General features: G+C 39.7%; 1 protein-coding gene across 6 annotated transcripts in view; it reads left to right on the top strand.

The window, feature by feature from the left end:
• Slamf6 (SLAM family member 6) overlaps window positions 1–5,924 on the top strand; it is a 44,931-nt gene extending 39,007 nt beyond the window's left edge. For 2 of the 6 annotated variants that reach the window (XM_063253518.1, XM_063253522.1), the window contains 7 exons: window positions 535–798; window positions 1,250–1,357; window positions 1,668–1,697; window positions 2,426–2,482; window positions 2,677–2,756; window positions 4,808–4,882; window positions 5,059–5,924. In XM_063253518.1, the coding sequence (XP_063109588.1) occupies window positions 535–798; window positions 1,250–1,357; window positions 1,668–1,697; window positions 2,426–2,482; window positions 2,677–2,756; window positions 4,808–4,882; window positions 5,059–5,106 (662 nt within the window). In that variant the 3' untranslated portion in view covers window positions 5,107–5,924. Of the gene's footprint in view, window positions 1–534; window positions 799–1,249; window positions 1,358–1,667; window positions 1,698–1,920; window positions 2,155–2,425; window positions 2,483–2,676; window positions 2,757–4,807; window positions 4,883–5,058 lie in introns of those variants that run through there. The other 4 variants (XM_063253519.1, XR_010048812.1, XM_063253521.1 and 1 more) reach the window with 4 other exon arrangements.
• The last annotated feature ends 10,490 nt before the right edge of the window (window positions 5,925–16,414 follow it).

Here is a 16,414-nt window from a genome sequence, read left to right as displayed (position 1 = left end):
ATCAGAGACTTGAAGTCATTCTGCTTTTTGGGGAGTCATTTTACTTCAGACTAGACAAAGTGAGGGACATTTATTTGTCTTGTTCTCATGTCCACACTGATACACAGTAACTGACAATCTTCTTGACAGTGTTTGCTAATATTTGGTCTTGGGAGTTTCTGTGTCTTGTGTGTCCTCTCAAATGGCTGAATATAATCTTGTCTCTGTGCTCACCAGTTTTGCCTGCTTGCTATTGCCTCAGGGCCACCAACTTAATCGCCACATTGCCTTTTCAAGGAGCAGCGTCCAAGCACTAAAAGGTACCCTAGAAAGTTAAAGCGTCCAGCTCTAAATTACACAAATAGTTGGTGGCTCCATTTCTTCCACTTGTTACTTTGTTTCATACTAAACTCCCTTCATTTGGTCACCTCAGACCTTGCTAGCAACAATTAGGCAACACAAGAGACCTTGGCATAAGCAGATATGGTATACATAACATAAATAGGTAGGATTCAAATCATTTATTCTGAACCCTGGTCTTTCCTCTGTGTACAGAACGACTGCACAACTTACAAGTTTCTCATCACATTCAATTATCTGGGAATGGAACCTGTGAGATCCACCTGACTTGCTATGTAGAGAACCCAGATGATAGTGTCTCATTTGAGTGGCAGCTCTCAGAAAACATCTTTCTAAATGAAACAAATCTCACCGTCTCCTGGGACTCCAAGGATTCCAGGGACCAGAGCTACGTATGCACAGCCAAGAACTCTGTCAGCAATGTATCTTTCCCTGTCTCTGCCAAGAATCTCTGCAAAGGTAACAGTTGTCCTCAGGTCTCTTTGAGAGTCTTGAGAAGCTGTGGGGTGTGGCATGTCCTCACATGCTATGTGAGTCTCAGACTGGCAATGGGAGGTAGCCACATAGGAGCTGGGAGAGCACGGCTGGCATTCTGTGCCTCCCACTTCCCCACAAAGATTTCTCCTTCTTTCTATCTCCTGATCCCTATATCCTCTTCTAAGAACAAAGGCTTGAGGAAGGCAAGATGCCTTTCCCACACCACCCTGTCTCTATGAAGCCCACCCTGTCCTGCCACCACACCAACTCACACTCCCCAGAGAGCTTGCCAGAGCCCCAACGCTCTGGGCAAGAAGCACCCAGCCACCTCCTGCAGGCAACCTAGAAAGGGCTCAGTGAAGGCCTTAGAAAGAACACTCTGGGATTTACCTGATCTGTCTCAAGAAATTCCACTTGTGTTTTCTCTTTACAGACATTTTAACTAAAGACAATCTACACTGGAAAAATCTAACCTGGATTATAATTTGTGTGATACTTATAATCACCTTTATATTGATGATTATTTGCAAGAAAAAAACAGGCAAGTTCCTTCCTTCTTGCCTCTCTTCCTTGGTTTCAAGTTTGCAGTCTGTGGCCTCTGATTGCCAAGGATCTGTTGTGGAGGACAGGAGAAGGGAGGGAGGATGCAAACCTCGGCTCAGCTTCGTCACTGGGGTGACTCCCAGGCTGTGACAGTGTGTCTGCTAATGTCTTAAGGGAGGCATCTCACTGGGAAAAGAGGGACCATAGGCTGAGTGCCCTCACCCACATTCTCTACAGAGCTTCCCAGGGAAGGAAGTAAAAGGTTTCTCTCGCTGCACAGATTGTAATAACCTAAATTTATTTTTCAGATGCCCTTCATTTGCCTACTCAGCGTCCCGGTGAGCATTCAGACTCGTATGTGGCAATCACAAAGCAGACAGAGAGACCCAAATGAAAGTGGAGAGCAGCTAAACAGAGATTGGATAATGAAAGAAGGGAGTCAGAACATCACTATTCAGAGGGACCCCATGGTGGGAGCAGAGATGATTTGTAACCATGAGATCTGCAGGGTCCTTCACTCAGTTTCCCATATTGTAATCAGGGTTGTTTCCCTTTCTTCAGATGGAAATAAGTACAGTGAAAAGGTTCATGGTCTGTCCATTGCCACTCAGCAAATCTAAGACGGGGTGAGATCTAAGTATCAAAGGACAAAAGCTGCCTGACTTCACCATTGGTGTTTGGCCAAGATTCGGGCAGAGGAAGACACACTGTGATATAGAAATGAAAAACAAAGTATGATACAGAGATGGCAACACAGGCTCTGGACTCAGATCAGCTTTGAGTCTCATTTTGTGGGTGAGAAATCCAGGCACAGTGTTGAGAAAAGAGTATGCGGTCGAGAGTCAGAAAATAAGCAATTGTGTTCCTGTCCTATCATTTCTTGTGTGACTTTACACAAGTCACTAGAGGTTTCCAAGCCAAAAGTTCTTCATCTCTGAGTTAGTCAAATCTACCCTAAAAGCCTCTGAAAGTTTAAGGATGTTACACACGGGGATTCATTGGCTGCTCTATACTTGGTGGGTCTCCAGCTCTTCTGTCAACTGTGTACTTTGTTCTCCACATATAGGGCTTGAGGGAGACTCTGAAGCTTCAGGGCACCTCAAGGTCACCCCTCATCCAAGAGGTGAGGTCAGAAGTAGACTGAAAATGCTCTGCTTCAACCCAGAGCTCCAACAACTGTCAAAAAAAAAAAAAAAAAAAAAAGAGCGAGGCTTGGAACCACTGCTTATTTGGGTGGGAAGGTGCTCTGGGGAAGACACAGATCTGGGGGAGATATCATAGTGTGCTGTCACTGATGATGCTTTTTTGTTTTAACAGCAGGGCCCTTGGACAACACAGAGCTTGCTTCCATCTCTCCGGGGAGCACAGTGTATGCGCAGGTCACTCATTCACAGCCGGTAGGTCCTTTAGATTCCATTGCTGTCTCTGCTCATACCGCAGTTACCACAAACCAATCGCCACAAGCATCTGACTGAACCAGGTGGCATTCACTAGTGAGAGGAGAGGAAGGAAGCCACAGAGGCGCAACGCTGTGTGCAGGACCATTCGAATGTCCTTGTGATCACCCCTAAGGGAATAGATATTTCTGCCCACTTTCTGCTGTTCTCTAGCTTCTGGGCACCCTTAAGTCTTGTCCCTGCAGTGTAACCTGCAGTGTAATTATGTAAATTAGATCTTTCTTTCTCTTCTCCTACGGTTCAGCACAACACTCAGTAGTACTTGCTGAATGGATCAGAGTTCCTCTAAGTTTAAAGTTTTCCAAAGAAGAGAGTCCCAAAGCAGGGAGCTTCTCATGCTGGAGCAAGAGACTTTTGAGCAGCTTAGAGAAAAATGGAAAAAGTGAAATTCTACAACTTCTCTATAGTAGGGGACACTGAGGCCATGAGCAGCATGGACTCCTTCCCTCTCTTCTAGCAATACTGCAGGATGTCCCATTATGACCTGTTACGGTCAAGCACCAGGAACCCGTGACAGCATGTGCTACACTGCACAGTCCATTCTGTGAGGCCAACTCTCATGTCTTCTGAAAAACAGACCAAGAAAACCTAGCATTGTGAAAGTAATGGAAATGATAACCCAGCTGAGAATCTTGTCTTTGTCCACCAAATTGCCCTGGCTCTGCCCCTTGCAGGCACTTGTGAAGTAGGTTCCTTGAAGAGGGGACATGAAGAGATACTCTCGCTTGCCAATTTCTGTTGAGTCACTTCCATCAAATCAAAAACCTAATCTCTGGCCAACTTGTTAGTATTTTCTTTAGCAAAAAAAAAAAAAAAAAAAAAAAAAAAAAAAAAAAAAAAAAGCCTTACACTTTGGAGAGTTTCTGAGGTCTTAATAATTTTTTAAATATTCTTTCATTAATTTAAAGGGTCAGAATCTATGAGCAAGAGCTTCAAACTGCATAAGGACTTCCGTTGCTATAACTGCACTACATATTCAGATAGCACCATTCTGAAGGCCAGATGTCTGTAATCTGCCAATTTCTGATGCTTGAGAAGACCTCAGTAACATGGTTACCAGATAGAAGGGCAGGGATAAGTGGAGCAAGGGAAGTGAGCACCACCAGCTCCACTAGTAGCTAGCAAAAACCTGGGACAAAAGACATAATGCAGTAATCACCTGCTATACAGGATAGTTCTTAAAAAATAAGGGAGCAAGAGTAGTTGGACGCAGGACAAGAGTACTTCCTCCCTTCACAAAACAAGCACTCTTTCTGTTTCTTTCTCTCTGGTTCTTGAGCCCTCTGATTTACTGGGCTGTTGCTCTTGTTGGGAACTCAGAAGATGCCATAATAGTTTTGTAGATCTGAGCTAGTGGCATTTGGTGTCTACTTCCTCTTACTAAACAGTCCTTTGATATATCAAAAAATTGATATATCTCTTCTTTTGTCATATTGCTTTTCCAAGTATCTTAGTTACTTTCCTCATTACTGAGACAAAATACCCAACATCCAAAGTTAATGGAGGAAGGTTTATTTGGCTTACACTAGAGGTTCAGTCTATAGTCAGCTGGCTCTAAGGCAGGTTGGCACTGCAAAGGGACATTGCAGAAAAGAAAGAGTTCATGGTTGGCAGAAGTCAACAAAGCAAGCAAGGGGGCAAGATAAGCTTTTTATCTGTGCCTGACATTGTATCCAGTCTACTGGGAATAGGGTGGTACCAAGCCTATCAGTGAATTTATTTAGTAATCACCCACAATTCATAGCACTGTGCTATGAATTCACCACACACTTAGATTCAGCCACCTCTGAAAAAGCCTGACCTATGACTGCATGAGGCTTTGGAGAAATATCTAGACACAAGCCATGGCACCAAGATAGATAGATAGATAGATAGATAGATAGATAGATAGATAGATAGATAGCTATAGATATCTTGGATATATGTATATATTATATAGATTTGGCTCTTTTGTTTCTGTGAATCAAATATATATATTATTCTTTTTACAGAAAGTGAATATCCTACCACATACAAAAAACAATGATTCTGCTACAATTTATTCCACAGTTAATCATTTTAAACAGGTAAAACCATAACTTTCTCCATAAACTTACTTGTTTGTAACCTCATCTTGCTTTGTGCTTTCAGTATCCTTAATACCTGCCTGTTAGGGTTCTCCCATCATCTCTCCATAGCCATGAAGTGATGGCTGAGGTTCTGGTCTTTATTAAACTATTTTATTTTCCTCTTGTTTCTATAGAATAAGTCCACTTCTTCCTGTGCAAGTGCCCTTTATATTGACAAGTAAGTTGCAGATACACTTCAAAGAAAATCCAGAAAGACAGATCTTATGATTCCATTGGAAACAACAAAAAAGAAGAAACTTGGTTTTCTGCCTGGTAATAGAAACTGAATCCTAGGTGGGACCATCACTTCCAGTCTTGAGACTCGAACCTGTTGGCCCAGGCAAACTCCTAAGGAGAAACATCACCTCCTGCATATGAACCAAGTGATGAGTTCCAGTTGACTCCAGGATAAAACATGCTTTGGATAACATCCCTGCATATTGACTTTCTCTTTGATAATGAAACAGAGTTATGGCTTGCAGATTATAATTCATCAGGTAACCATGTCTCAAATTTTAGAAAGCAGCATGTTGACTACAAACAACAGAAGAGAAAAACAAAAGTTATCTACCTTAAATTAACCTTACATACTGGCTACTAATTATATTATGAATCCATGAAACAGGATGAGCACCAAGCTTCATCAGGAAAAACGAAGACTTGAAGAAAGAGAGTCATGGATGCTTCAGAAAAGGAGAGGGACAAGGAAAGGTTCATAGTGGGGACCAGAGGCAGAAAGACGCTGTCAAGTCCCCTTGTTGCTTTGTCGCCTTCTACCCGCCATGAATACTTTCCTCCATGAGGCGTGTTTGCCACACCACCCTGCCTCAGAGCCATCCAGTTATGGATTGAAATCTCTACAAACTGTGAAACAAATAAAACTTTTTCCTTTTAGGGTGTTGGATCAGCAAGGTAACTAAGACACAAGTATTCAGCAAAACTGTTCAACAAATGAATATGTAATCGATTTTGTGAGAATTAAATGAGACAATACAACAGACCCTTTGTAATTGTGAATTTTGTCTCTACAAGAAATCAACTTTGGATTGAAAATACTTTTTAAAACTGAATTTTTACTGAACATGTACAAAGTCTTTTACCCCACATGAAAGATAATGTTCCTCTCCCCCTCGAAAGATTTCCCTGATTTTTTGTGTGGCTGAGGTATTTTAATAGAAATAGTATACATTTTAGTATGTTTTATCACAAAAATATTTATGCTTACTTTAAATAATTCAAGTAATCCACAAACAAAAATCCACTAAAATCACAAAGATAACAATAGTTCTATATTAAAATAGTAATTCTTTACTAAAATTCTAAAATCTTTTTTATCTCATTTTATTCTGTTATTTGTTTGCTTAACAGTATCTCTTAAGCAACTTTCCTAAGTCAGAATATGTCATTCTACTACAATCTTTCTGCTTTTGATTAATTTTTTATCAATTTTACCTGCAAATGGTTAAGTCAAATTGTAACTAATCTCTTATTTTGTATTCCGCATTTCCATTCTACCCTTTCTCCACACAAAAGTAGGGAGGTACCCAACACAGTTTTGTTGATTTCCTATTATGATTTTTTTAGACTCATTCTTTTCCTACCCCATACATGCAACATAAATACAAGTCAATTTCTTTTTTTTTTTTTTTTTTTTTTTAATTTAAGAGGAAAAAGAGAAAAACACAAAACAAAACAAAGCAGTGTAAGGTTACACATAATACAGAACTACAAAAAAAAAAAACATAACAGTAAGAAATCACCTGTTAATAGATTACATAATATCATCTTGGAAATAGTTGCTCAAATCACAGTATCAAAGAATACAAAGTAGACATTCAAACGGAGAGACTGCAAACAGCTGTGTTCAATGATCCAAAAACATTAATATAGTCAGCTATTTAACATCCCTAAACACACTTGTTGTTATATCCGTTAGAGCTCTTTTTTTTTCCCCTCCCTCTCTTTTTTATAACAAAATTTACACATTTTGGATTTTATTACTCCTCAGTTCTCATTACTCTCTTGGGGGGGAGAGAATAAAGTCAAATATGGCAAAACAAAGCTGTAAGGAAAAACTGGCTCTCCATTTGCCGAAAACTAAAGCTAGACCCATGTCTATCACCATGTACTAAATTAAAATCTAAATGGGTCAAAGATCTGAATATTAAAACAGAAACGCTAAATCTATTGGAAGACAAATTGGGTAGAAACCTTGGAGACATAGGAGTAGGTAGAGAATTCATGAATAGGACTCAAACTGCACGGGAAATACTTCCCAGAATCAATAACTGGGACCACTTCTTATTAAAAAGTTTTTGCATGTCAAAAGAAATCTCCAGCATAGTGAAAAGAAAACCCACAAACTGGGAAAAGATTTTAGTGAACTCTCTCTCAGACAAGGGACTCTTGTCTAAAACATATAAAGAATTAAAAAAACTCAGACCTTCAAAATTCAAAGATCCAATCCAAAAATGGGCATCTGAGATGAATACGCAATTCTCAGATGAAGAAATGCAAATGGCAAATAAATACATGAAAAAATGCTCATCAATTTCAATTAAATACATATTTAATGATTTTATCATTATGATCATGAGAAACATTGTTTATAACTGAGCCAACATGTGACTATGTTTAGATTTCCTTCTCAAACTGCTTTAAGTTTTTTCTTAGGATTGATAATTGCCTCATTTTCCCTTTGCCTTGTTTCCATTGAACATCTTCTTACATCCTCCATCAGCTCTATAAAAGTGTTTCTCAATATAATTTTCTAAGATTAATTAAATCTATTGAATAATTTATCAGCTTTTATCTCTCTGAAGCATCCTACCTCCTATTCCAGCCTGTGCTGGCTATTTTTTCTGCCTGAAGCACAGCAATTGGCATGGGACTTCCTTTTGCCATTATCTTAGAAAAGCCTTCACTCATCTGCTCTGTGAGATACTCTAACTTTTATATCCCACAATTTATTGTAGAAACTCTGAGTTGTTCAGATAGTTATAGTAAGTATGTGTTTTTCTGTGATTTTTAAACCAGTCCAATTCTCATCAAATCTCAAGTCAATTCTAAAACTAAGCACAACCTTTTCAGTATTCCCAGGGCTCTCAGAAAGAGCCCATCTATTGGAATCTATGTGACACAGACCAGCTCTAAAGATGTGAAGATTCAAAGGAAAAGATTGCAGGGTTGAGAGGGAGAACATTGCAATAATGGCTGCAAGCAACAGAAGAGGAAAACAAATGTTATTGACCTTAAATTAATCTCACATACTGGCCACTAATTATATTACAAGTCCATGAGACAGGATAAGCAGCAAGCTTTATCATGAAAGAGGCAGACTTCTAGACAGAGAGTCATGGAGGCTTCAAAAAAGAAGGAGAAAGGAAAAGTCATGGTGGTAACCAAGAAAGCCTGCTAGGAGTTTGAGGGAAACAGTTGAGCAAGTGAAAGAGTACATTCCTTATCAAGGGGCTCAAGAAAGGGAAAAGCAGGCTTCCAACATCTTTCAGACAGAAGAAAGAAAGAAACTGCAAAGCCAGGAGAGGCTTCACTCCAAGATTTTTCTTCTACCATTCTTCCTCATATCAGTCAATGACACCGTTGTTAAATATTGTTTATCAGCTCTCCTTTCTAAGCTGAGAGTCTGTCCAGTACTTGCCACATAATTAGTCATTGCTTTTTTGTGGGAAGTAGGTGCATGTAACCAACTGCAATGTTGTTCTGAAGGTAAATACACTAACACCTGGATGCCTCAATATATAAATTGTTCATTTCACAAGCAAGGAAGAAAGCATTCATTTTTTGTCAAAAAAGTGAGCTTGTGTTTTAACATTGTTACTGTAGAATGGAGGAAATTACACTACCATTAAACTTCTTTGATTGAGGTAAGAAGACTGTGATAGGATATTCTGCAAAGGGAAAGGAAAGGAAGGGAAAGAAAAGGAAGGGAGGGAAAGCGAAGGGAAGGGGAGGGTGGAGAAAGGAAAAGAATAAAGATTCTCTCCCCCACTTAAGCATCCCCCAATCATACCCATTATGCAGTCAGGCCTGAAGGACCCCTACTCACGTGGCTGCTGCTTTTCCACAGCAGGTCCTCACTTGGTTCATAGAATAATCTAGTCTTCTCTTACTTCTATGCCTTTATGCATTCAGTTCTTTCTAGAATCTCTACACATGCTATTCTTCTTAAGCATCACTTGTATAGAGAAGCCTTCTCTGACATACTCATCCTTCCTACTTTCAAGATTGGCTTCCCAGTTATAAGGCTTCATAGAGCCCTGAATTTCCCTAGTCATTTATTAAAATTTTAACTGAATGTACATTTACCTAACTTCTCTATATGCAGATGTCAATATAGATCCCTACTGGAATCTAAGTTGCAGAGAGACTAGGGACTGTATCCCCAGAATCTTGGATGGTTTCCAGTCCATCAAAGTAAAGCAGTGGTAACTATAGTTGAATGAATGAACAAACAAGAACGAGGAAGTAAGTTTAGTGGATGTAGGGGAGAAGAGAATTTAAAAAGACTAAAAGAGCTAGGTCCAGAATGGATGAATTGGCATTTCCAGAATATAACAAATGTTGGCGAATACTGGGAATATCAGAGGAGGTTCCTGCTATACCAAAAGGGACAGGTCCTCAAAGGATTCACACCAGCATAACAAACCCTAAGCTCTCCTATCACAGTGGCCCTCTCCTTCTTCCTTCTATTCCCCACACTCACTGATCTTTTCTCCCTCAGTCCCTATCTGACCACCAGTAATTTCTTCTCCCTAGCTCAATAAAGTCATTATTAACTCTTTAAGCACTACCTTCTTTAGCTTTCCACTCTGCTGGGCTCAGTACCCAAAGGATTCCCCTATTTTCATCTCAGTTTCCCACTGACTGCATTCAACCTGTAAAGCCCATAAGAGAAAAATCACAGAATGCTGTAGCATATTACAAATCCATTCCACTTCTCTTCAGTCTTTCATTACATTCAATAACACTTTTGCTACCTCAGCTACACCAAACTCTGTCAATGCTTTACATATTCTCCATCATACTACACTATCACTTACGCAGGGGGTTTTAACCTCTGGCTGCTCATTAGAGTCACCTGGGGATGATCTGAAACCACCAGAGGCAGAGCCCAACCTCTAGAGATACTGTACTGATGCAACTGGTCTAGGCAGGAGCTCAGGCAATAGTGTTTTTCAACTCCCCAGGTGATTCCTGTATCCTTAATTAGAAAAGCATTCAATTTTGCATGCAGATTGCATGGAATTTGTCTTTAAAATAAAATTAATCTCCTCAGTGAGATTTATCCCTGGGTACCTTAGATACCTAAGATAGAACTGATGGCATCTTTGTGAATTAGAGAAACTGAAGTAGAGTTGAAATATCCTCTCTCTTGCTACACTGCACATGTGCAAGGCATTGTTCATACGTCTAATTCCCTCAGTGCTAGCAAATAAGGCTCAGGCTGGAAACAATCGAAATCAAATAAATGCTGAGAAAAAAGGCATCAGGACACTAGGAAGGGGGTGCTGTAGGGATAGGGAGTAGCAAGTGATGAATTTTAAAATGCTGGAGTATAGCTCAATAGTACAGTACTTGCTTAACATGCATGAGCCCTGCTTTCCATGCCCTAGCACTGTAAAAAAGAAAAAAAAATGAAGCAAGCATTCTCCTGGCATACTTTTTTTTAAGACTAGGATCCTAACTACAGATATTTTTCCCCACTATACTTTGCTGTCATTGTTGTCATTGTCTTGTTGCTATTGTTGTTGTTACTACTGAAAAATTTGGATGATTCACTCAGAGATCCTGATTCTCTACTTCCCTTTAACACACTGGGCCATTCCTACAGGCCCACAATTATCTTAATAGAAGTTATCTTATTCTAGGGGCTTGCACTCCCCATTTCACATGCAGCCTGCCCTGCCCTGTATACTTCATTCACTTGTGATATCCACCTGATCCCTAAAAATATTTGTTTCCACACTCTATCCTAAACCATCCCTCATATTGATCAAAGAAGCACCCTACCTAGCCCCAAAACAATAATATCTGATCCCTCTTGCCCATGACCCATTCTTGGCTCCAAGCCAACACCTGAATCCTGTGTGGCTCTAAGACAGGTACTTTAAGTTTTTCATAAATAACCACATATCCTCCCTTGGAGTGCCATGTATACTTTGATATGAGGAAGATAACCACAGCTGTATGCAGAACAGAGAGAAGACAACCCTTCTCCAGGGTCACTCTACAGCTGTTTGACCTTGGATTTCAAGATGATTAGAAGAATGGGCTGCGAAGTAACTTCCCAAACAGACAGAGAACAAGTCTAACCCTCTGACTTTCCCTTTCCTAGAGGTTAGCTAAAGACACTAAGAAAATGAAGGAAAGGATCTCACCACTGTTCATTTACTAGCATATCTCCAGATTGCATGGCTGTGTCCAGAGCTTTCCCCTCCCCACACCTCTCATCATTCCCCTGAAGCTGCACTCTTCAAAGATACCACATTCTCAAGCACAGCCTTCCCTCTGCCTTCTGGTGCTCTCTGCACATCTGACATTACAGAATCCTTCAGGCTCTTGAAATTTCCCTCCTTTGATCGCTCATTAAATCATATTTGTTTCCTCCTATTCTTCTGGCCCCTCCTTACTTCCCCCTAGCTTGATCTGTTTTATAGCTGCTGTCCTATAAATAGATTTCCTGGTTGTCACATAATCACCTTAAATTCTGCTTTTCTCTCTTCCTGTATTCATTTCCTTAGACTAAATATCAGTAAATGCTTAATGAATCAAGAGGAGTATTGGTCTTACCATAACCCTCTCAGTGAACAAAGGAAAAAAGAACCGTTTCCAAACTCTTCTCAGGATCTGAGAATTCTTCCAAATCATAGGCAGAATTTCTGGCAACTTAATACAAAATAAAAACAGCTTAAACACCAAACATTCCAAAGCAGAGGGTTTTTTCCCAAGAAAGAAAGGGCGCAAGAAAGAAGCCAACCTATATTGCAAGGCAAAATGTGTAGTTAAGTGAGGCATAGTCCAAATTTTTATCATTATATATTTAGAAAACAAAATACATGTTAAACAACAAACCTACAAATAATTTAATTTAATCAAGAGTTGGTATTTAGTTAATTTATTTAGTAAACATTTAACTGCTCCCATGTTCTAGGTACTAACCATAGTGTATATGACAAGAGAGGCATGGCCTCCATCCTCAGGGATTGTAGGGATAACACAATAAAAATATGTAAAATCTCTAAAGAGGCAAACACAGATAAATGAGTGACAGCCTCCTCAGGTCAGCGCTGGGAAGGAGGACTTCAAAAATACTAATCATGACTTTGTGCATGCCAACATACCACCTCAAGCTCTGTTATGCTCACTGTTCTGCTGTGGAGCTCTATGGCACAGGCCCTGGCAGGGTTAGCTTTTTTTCATCATCATAGCTACTCCAAGAGGCTTTTCTGATGTCTCTACCAAAAGTTACTCTCCATCTGCCCACTCCCATTCATTCTGTCTTGTGGCGCTTTGTGTTCTCACAGCACTACTGACTACTGTAAAATACATATTTGTTTATCTGGAGGTTCTTGCCTGGCTATTCCTCTGCACTGCATGTTCATTGGAAACACAGATTTTTCTCCATTTTCTTCTGCTGCATTACTACAAGTCAGAATAATGTGTGACACAATCCAGATATGGTACTCTAAATATCTGGTCAATGGCCAGAAAAATAATTAGAGAATAACCAGTCTCAATACATAGGGTACTCAAGGAAGGTGATGACTTTTGGTTTGCTTCCATTTAAAAACAATTATTTTTACAAATTATAAATTGTTATGTTACAAATAATAAACCACAACAAAAACTTCTCATCTGGTATAAAGGCACAAAATCAGTGATCCTCAATTTACAGCATACGCTCTTTTAGGAAGTCACATAATCTCAGCACAGTATGTCAGCATAGCAGAGTTCATAGGAAACATTTCTCCTATATTCCTTCTATGCACCTTCCCATGCTATCAATCTAGTATCTAAAAATCTATATTTCCTAGACATTCAGAAAGCTTGAAGAATGTGTCTTTCCAAAGACAGCAAGATATATTATGACAGCCATTTTGGATTTACTATTGTCTTGTTTTGAAGTCCTTCATTGTGTTCATTGTTTTGTTTTTATTGGTTCTACTCTATTCTGTTTTGTTTGATTTTTACTTTGTCTGAAGGTATCTACAGCTATTTTGCAGACAACAAGAGCCATTGTGGTAACCATGGTATTGTTTTGAAGTCCTGTGTCAGTTAGAGTGGTTGTTTTGATTGGCTTTATTCTATTTTATTCTCTTTAAAAAAATACAAACTTAAAAAAAAAAAAAAGAATGTGTCTTTCTTTCTTCAACTTTTTTCATACAGATACAGATTTGAAGAATGCAGAGTTGGATTTAACGAATGTTGGCATTTCAGAAATAGAAGTCGTTTTTCAGAAATAAAATATATGGAAACTGATGATTTAAATGCACATGGGAGATGGAGAACAGGGGCTATGATAAGTTGAATGTCTTTGTGGTTGACTGAAATTCAAAAATAAAGTGAAAAATGTTTGGAAAAGAAGATGATAGATTCAGTCCTAAATCAATTTCAGCCACCTCAGGCCAACTAAGGCTATTCAGTGGACACTCAGAACTCAAGACTGGACCAACAGAGCCCAGATTGGTCTGGAGACACAAATTTAGGAGCCATATGCATTTGGGTGCCACCAGAAGCCATGAAATTGGTGAGATTAACCAGAAAATGTGGGTGCGTAGCCAGTGGAGGGGATGTGTAGGGAGCCCTGAGTCACACCACTGAGCAAGGAAATCCAAGAGATGGAAAAGATAAATAAATAAATATGACAGAAAGGAGAACTGATAGATCCCAGAGTCACAACACTTTAAGAAAAAAAAAAATAGGTTCATGAAAGTGGAAGTAATGATAAATTCAGCAGAAAACCTAAGACAGACCATTTTGGTAAGCGAGAGGTCATGTGTGACCAGAAGATAAGCAAATTTAGCTTTGGCTCTCATGTGAGGAAATGGCACCACCACCACTATTCCTGGTGCACTCATCTGCCCCCGTTTCCTGAAGGGTTTAGATCCTGTGTGGCTCTTCAATTCTTAAACACCACTGTTTTATAATTCTAATCACTTAGTTGATCTTTCCGGTAGCCCAGGTTTTCAGATCCTTGACCCTCCCCCCATGATGTCTGGCCCTCCATTCCCTCCACTCCTATAGCTTTCAGCCTTTCATTTCTGTAGTAGTAACCTTGTACCAAAGAGTATAACCCATTTATAACCTTAATTACAAGTATCTCGCTGTCTCTAATCACTGTCTTTTTCTAATCATCTTTCCATATCATTTCCTCCTGTATTCTAACTCAGCCATCTTTTAACTCCCATCTCTAACCTGTAGTCCATTTTGTGCAACTGCTTTCTACTCCTCTCTTGCCTCTCGTGTCATTACTGTTCTCCCAGACTCTGTTCCATGTCCAGCTTCATCCTAACACTTCTTCATTTCAATCTCTCTCTTATGTTTTGTTGGATCCAAACCTGACCTCTCAATATCCCCCCAACCTGTTTTTCCCATAGTGTCCCTCAGCTCAGTAAATTGAACGACATCTTTCTAGTTGCTCAGGCCAAAAACCTTTGAGTCTTTTTTTTCTCAGACCCCTACACCAAACCTGGCTGCATATGCTTTTAGTTCTTCCTTTAAAATAGAACTGTAGTCAGCTGCTTCATTGCTGCTACCATGGTTCAAATCACATCATCTGTCATCTAAATTACCACAGTAGCCCTCTTACTGGGTTACTTATCCTGCCCTCTTCAGTGTATTTTCAACACAGAGTGATCCCTTTAAAACTTAAGAATATAGCATTCCTCTGTTCAAATCCTCCAGTGGCCTTTTGTTTCACTCACAGCAGAAGTTAAGGTCGTGGAAGTGATCAATAAACTGTAAATAACTTGATCTTCCTTCTCTCACCCCTTCTCCCACTATGGGAATTTTCCCAAGACTCTTTCAACTCCAGTTTCACCAGCTCTCTATCATGCTTTGAACATACTCTTATCCTACAGCCTTACTCACTATTTCTGCTCTCTGGAATGCTATTCTTCCAGAGAGTCACATGATTTCCTTTGGATCTGAACAAAAGTAGATGATTGAAGTTGTAGATAGATAGAGACTTAGAAACCATTTTCATTTGGGTAGCAGTTGAAGCAGTTGGGTTGGTTAGATCATGAAAGGAGTATTTGCTTAGTGAAAAGAGGAGATGACCACTGACAGAGCCTGGGTAACACCACCAAGGAAGAGAAGACCAGTAGAAGAGAAGGAGGAGGAGGAGGAGGAGGAGGGAAGAAGAAGGAGGAGGAGAAGCAGAGGGGGAGAGGAAGGAAAAAGAGAGACAGAAGGAAAAGGAGAGGAGGAGAGGAAAAGGAGGAGGAGGAGGAGCACGAGAAGGAAGAAGAGGAGAAGGAGAAGAAAGAAGAGGAAAAGGATAAGAGAAGAAGGAAGAGAGAACAGAAGAAGAAAAAAAAAAGAAGTCATCACAGCAAGTTAGGGGAAACAGAAAAATTTTAGTGTCACAAAAAAATTTCCAAGAAATAGGAAGTGTGTAAGCAAATTCTGCAAAAAAAACCTAAGTAAATGTGAATTTGCTGAGAAGGAAGTGATCGGGGGCATTCCGTAGACATGGTGAGGCTGGAGCTGTAAAGCAGTGATGTAAGACGTGACCGGAAGAAATGGAAGTACAGACTGAAACTGGAGAGCTTTGAGAGCTTGGTTCAGTGAGAAAAACCACTTGTTAGGAGAAAAATGAGTGCAAGTACTCAAGAAGGAAAGTTTTTGTCTTTTGTAATTTCTTTTTGGTTTTTAGGATTTAAAAAAAGGTTAAATGTGTTATAAAATAAAAGACAGGAGTCACAAGAGGAAAAGTAAAGGTTCTGGGAAGTAAATAAGTTCTGAAAAAAAGATTCCATAAATACTCCCCAAATATTTATGGTGTACTTACTACCACATGATGCCTAGTGTTGGGACCCAGAAATGAGTGAAATGGACATCATGGATGTGGCTGTGTTTAAGATTACAACTGTAGATTCTGGCCCTAAAACTGAAGAAAAACAAAGAAAGAAGGAAAAGATGCATCCTGGGAATCTGAGGATATTCATCCATGATGGCCTAATTTTTCACAGGAATTCTAGGGACTACCATCTATTAAAATGAAATGACTAAGAAGCAGGCTCAAGGAAAGTAGGGCAGGTTAAAGATTTGGTATTTATGGGCCGGGGATTTAGCTCAGTGGCTCAAGTGCTCGCCTGGCAAGCACAAGGTCATGAGTTCCATCCCTGGTACCAAAAAAAAACAGATTTGGTATTTATGTATGGTGGGGTACTACCATATCATAAAGAAGGATAGACTTGAGTCCTTTGTAGGAAAAGGGATGCACCTTGAGAGCTTTATGTTAAGAGA

The sequence above is a fragment of the Cavia porcellus genome, unplaced genomic scaffold, assembly GCF_034190915.1.
Source record: "Cavia porcellus strain 051 isolate PalLab524CR breed Dunkin Hartley unplaced genomic scaffold, mCavPor4.1 scaffold_7, whole genome shotgun sequence".
Lineage (NCBI taxonomy): Eukaryota > Metazoa > Chordata > Mammalia > Rodentia > Caviidae > Cavia > Cavia porcellus.
Note: the sequence above shows the minus strand (reverse complement) of the source record. Positions and strands in the feature narration are given on the sequence as shown.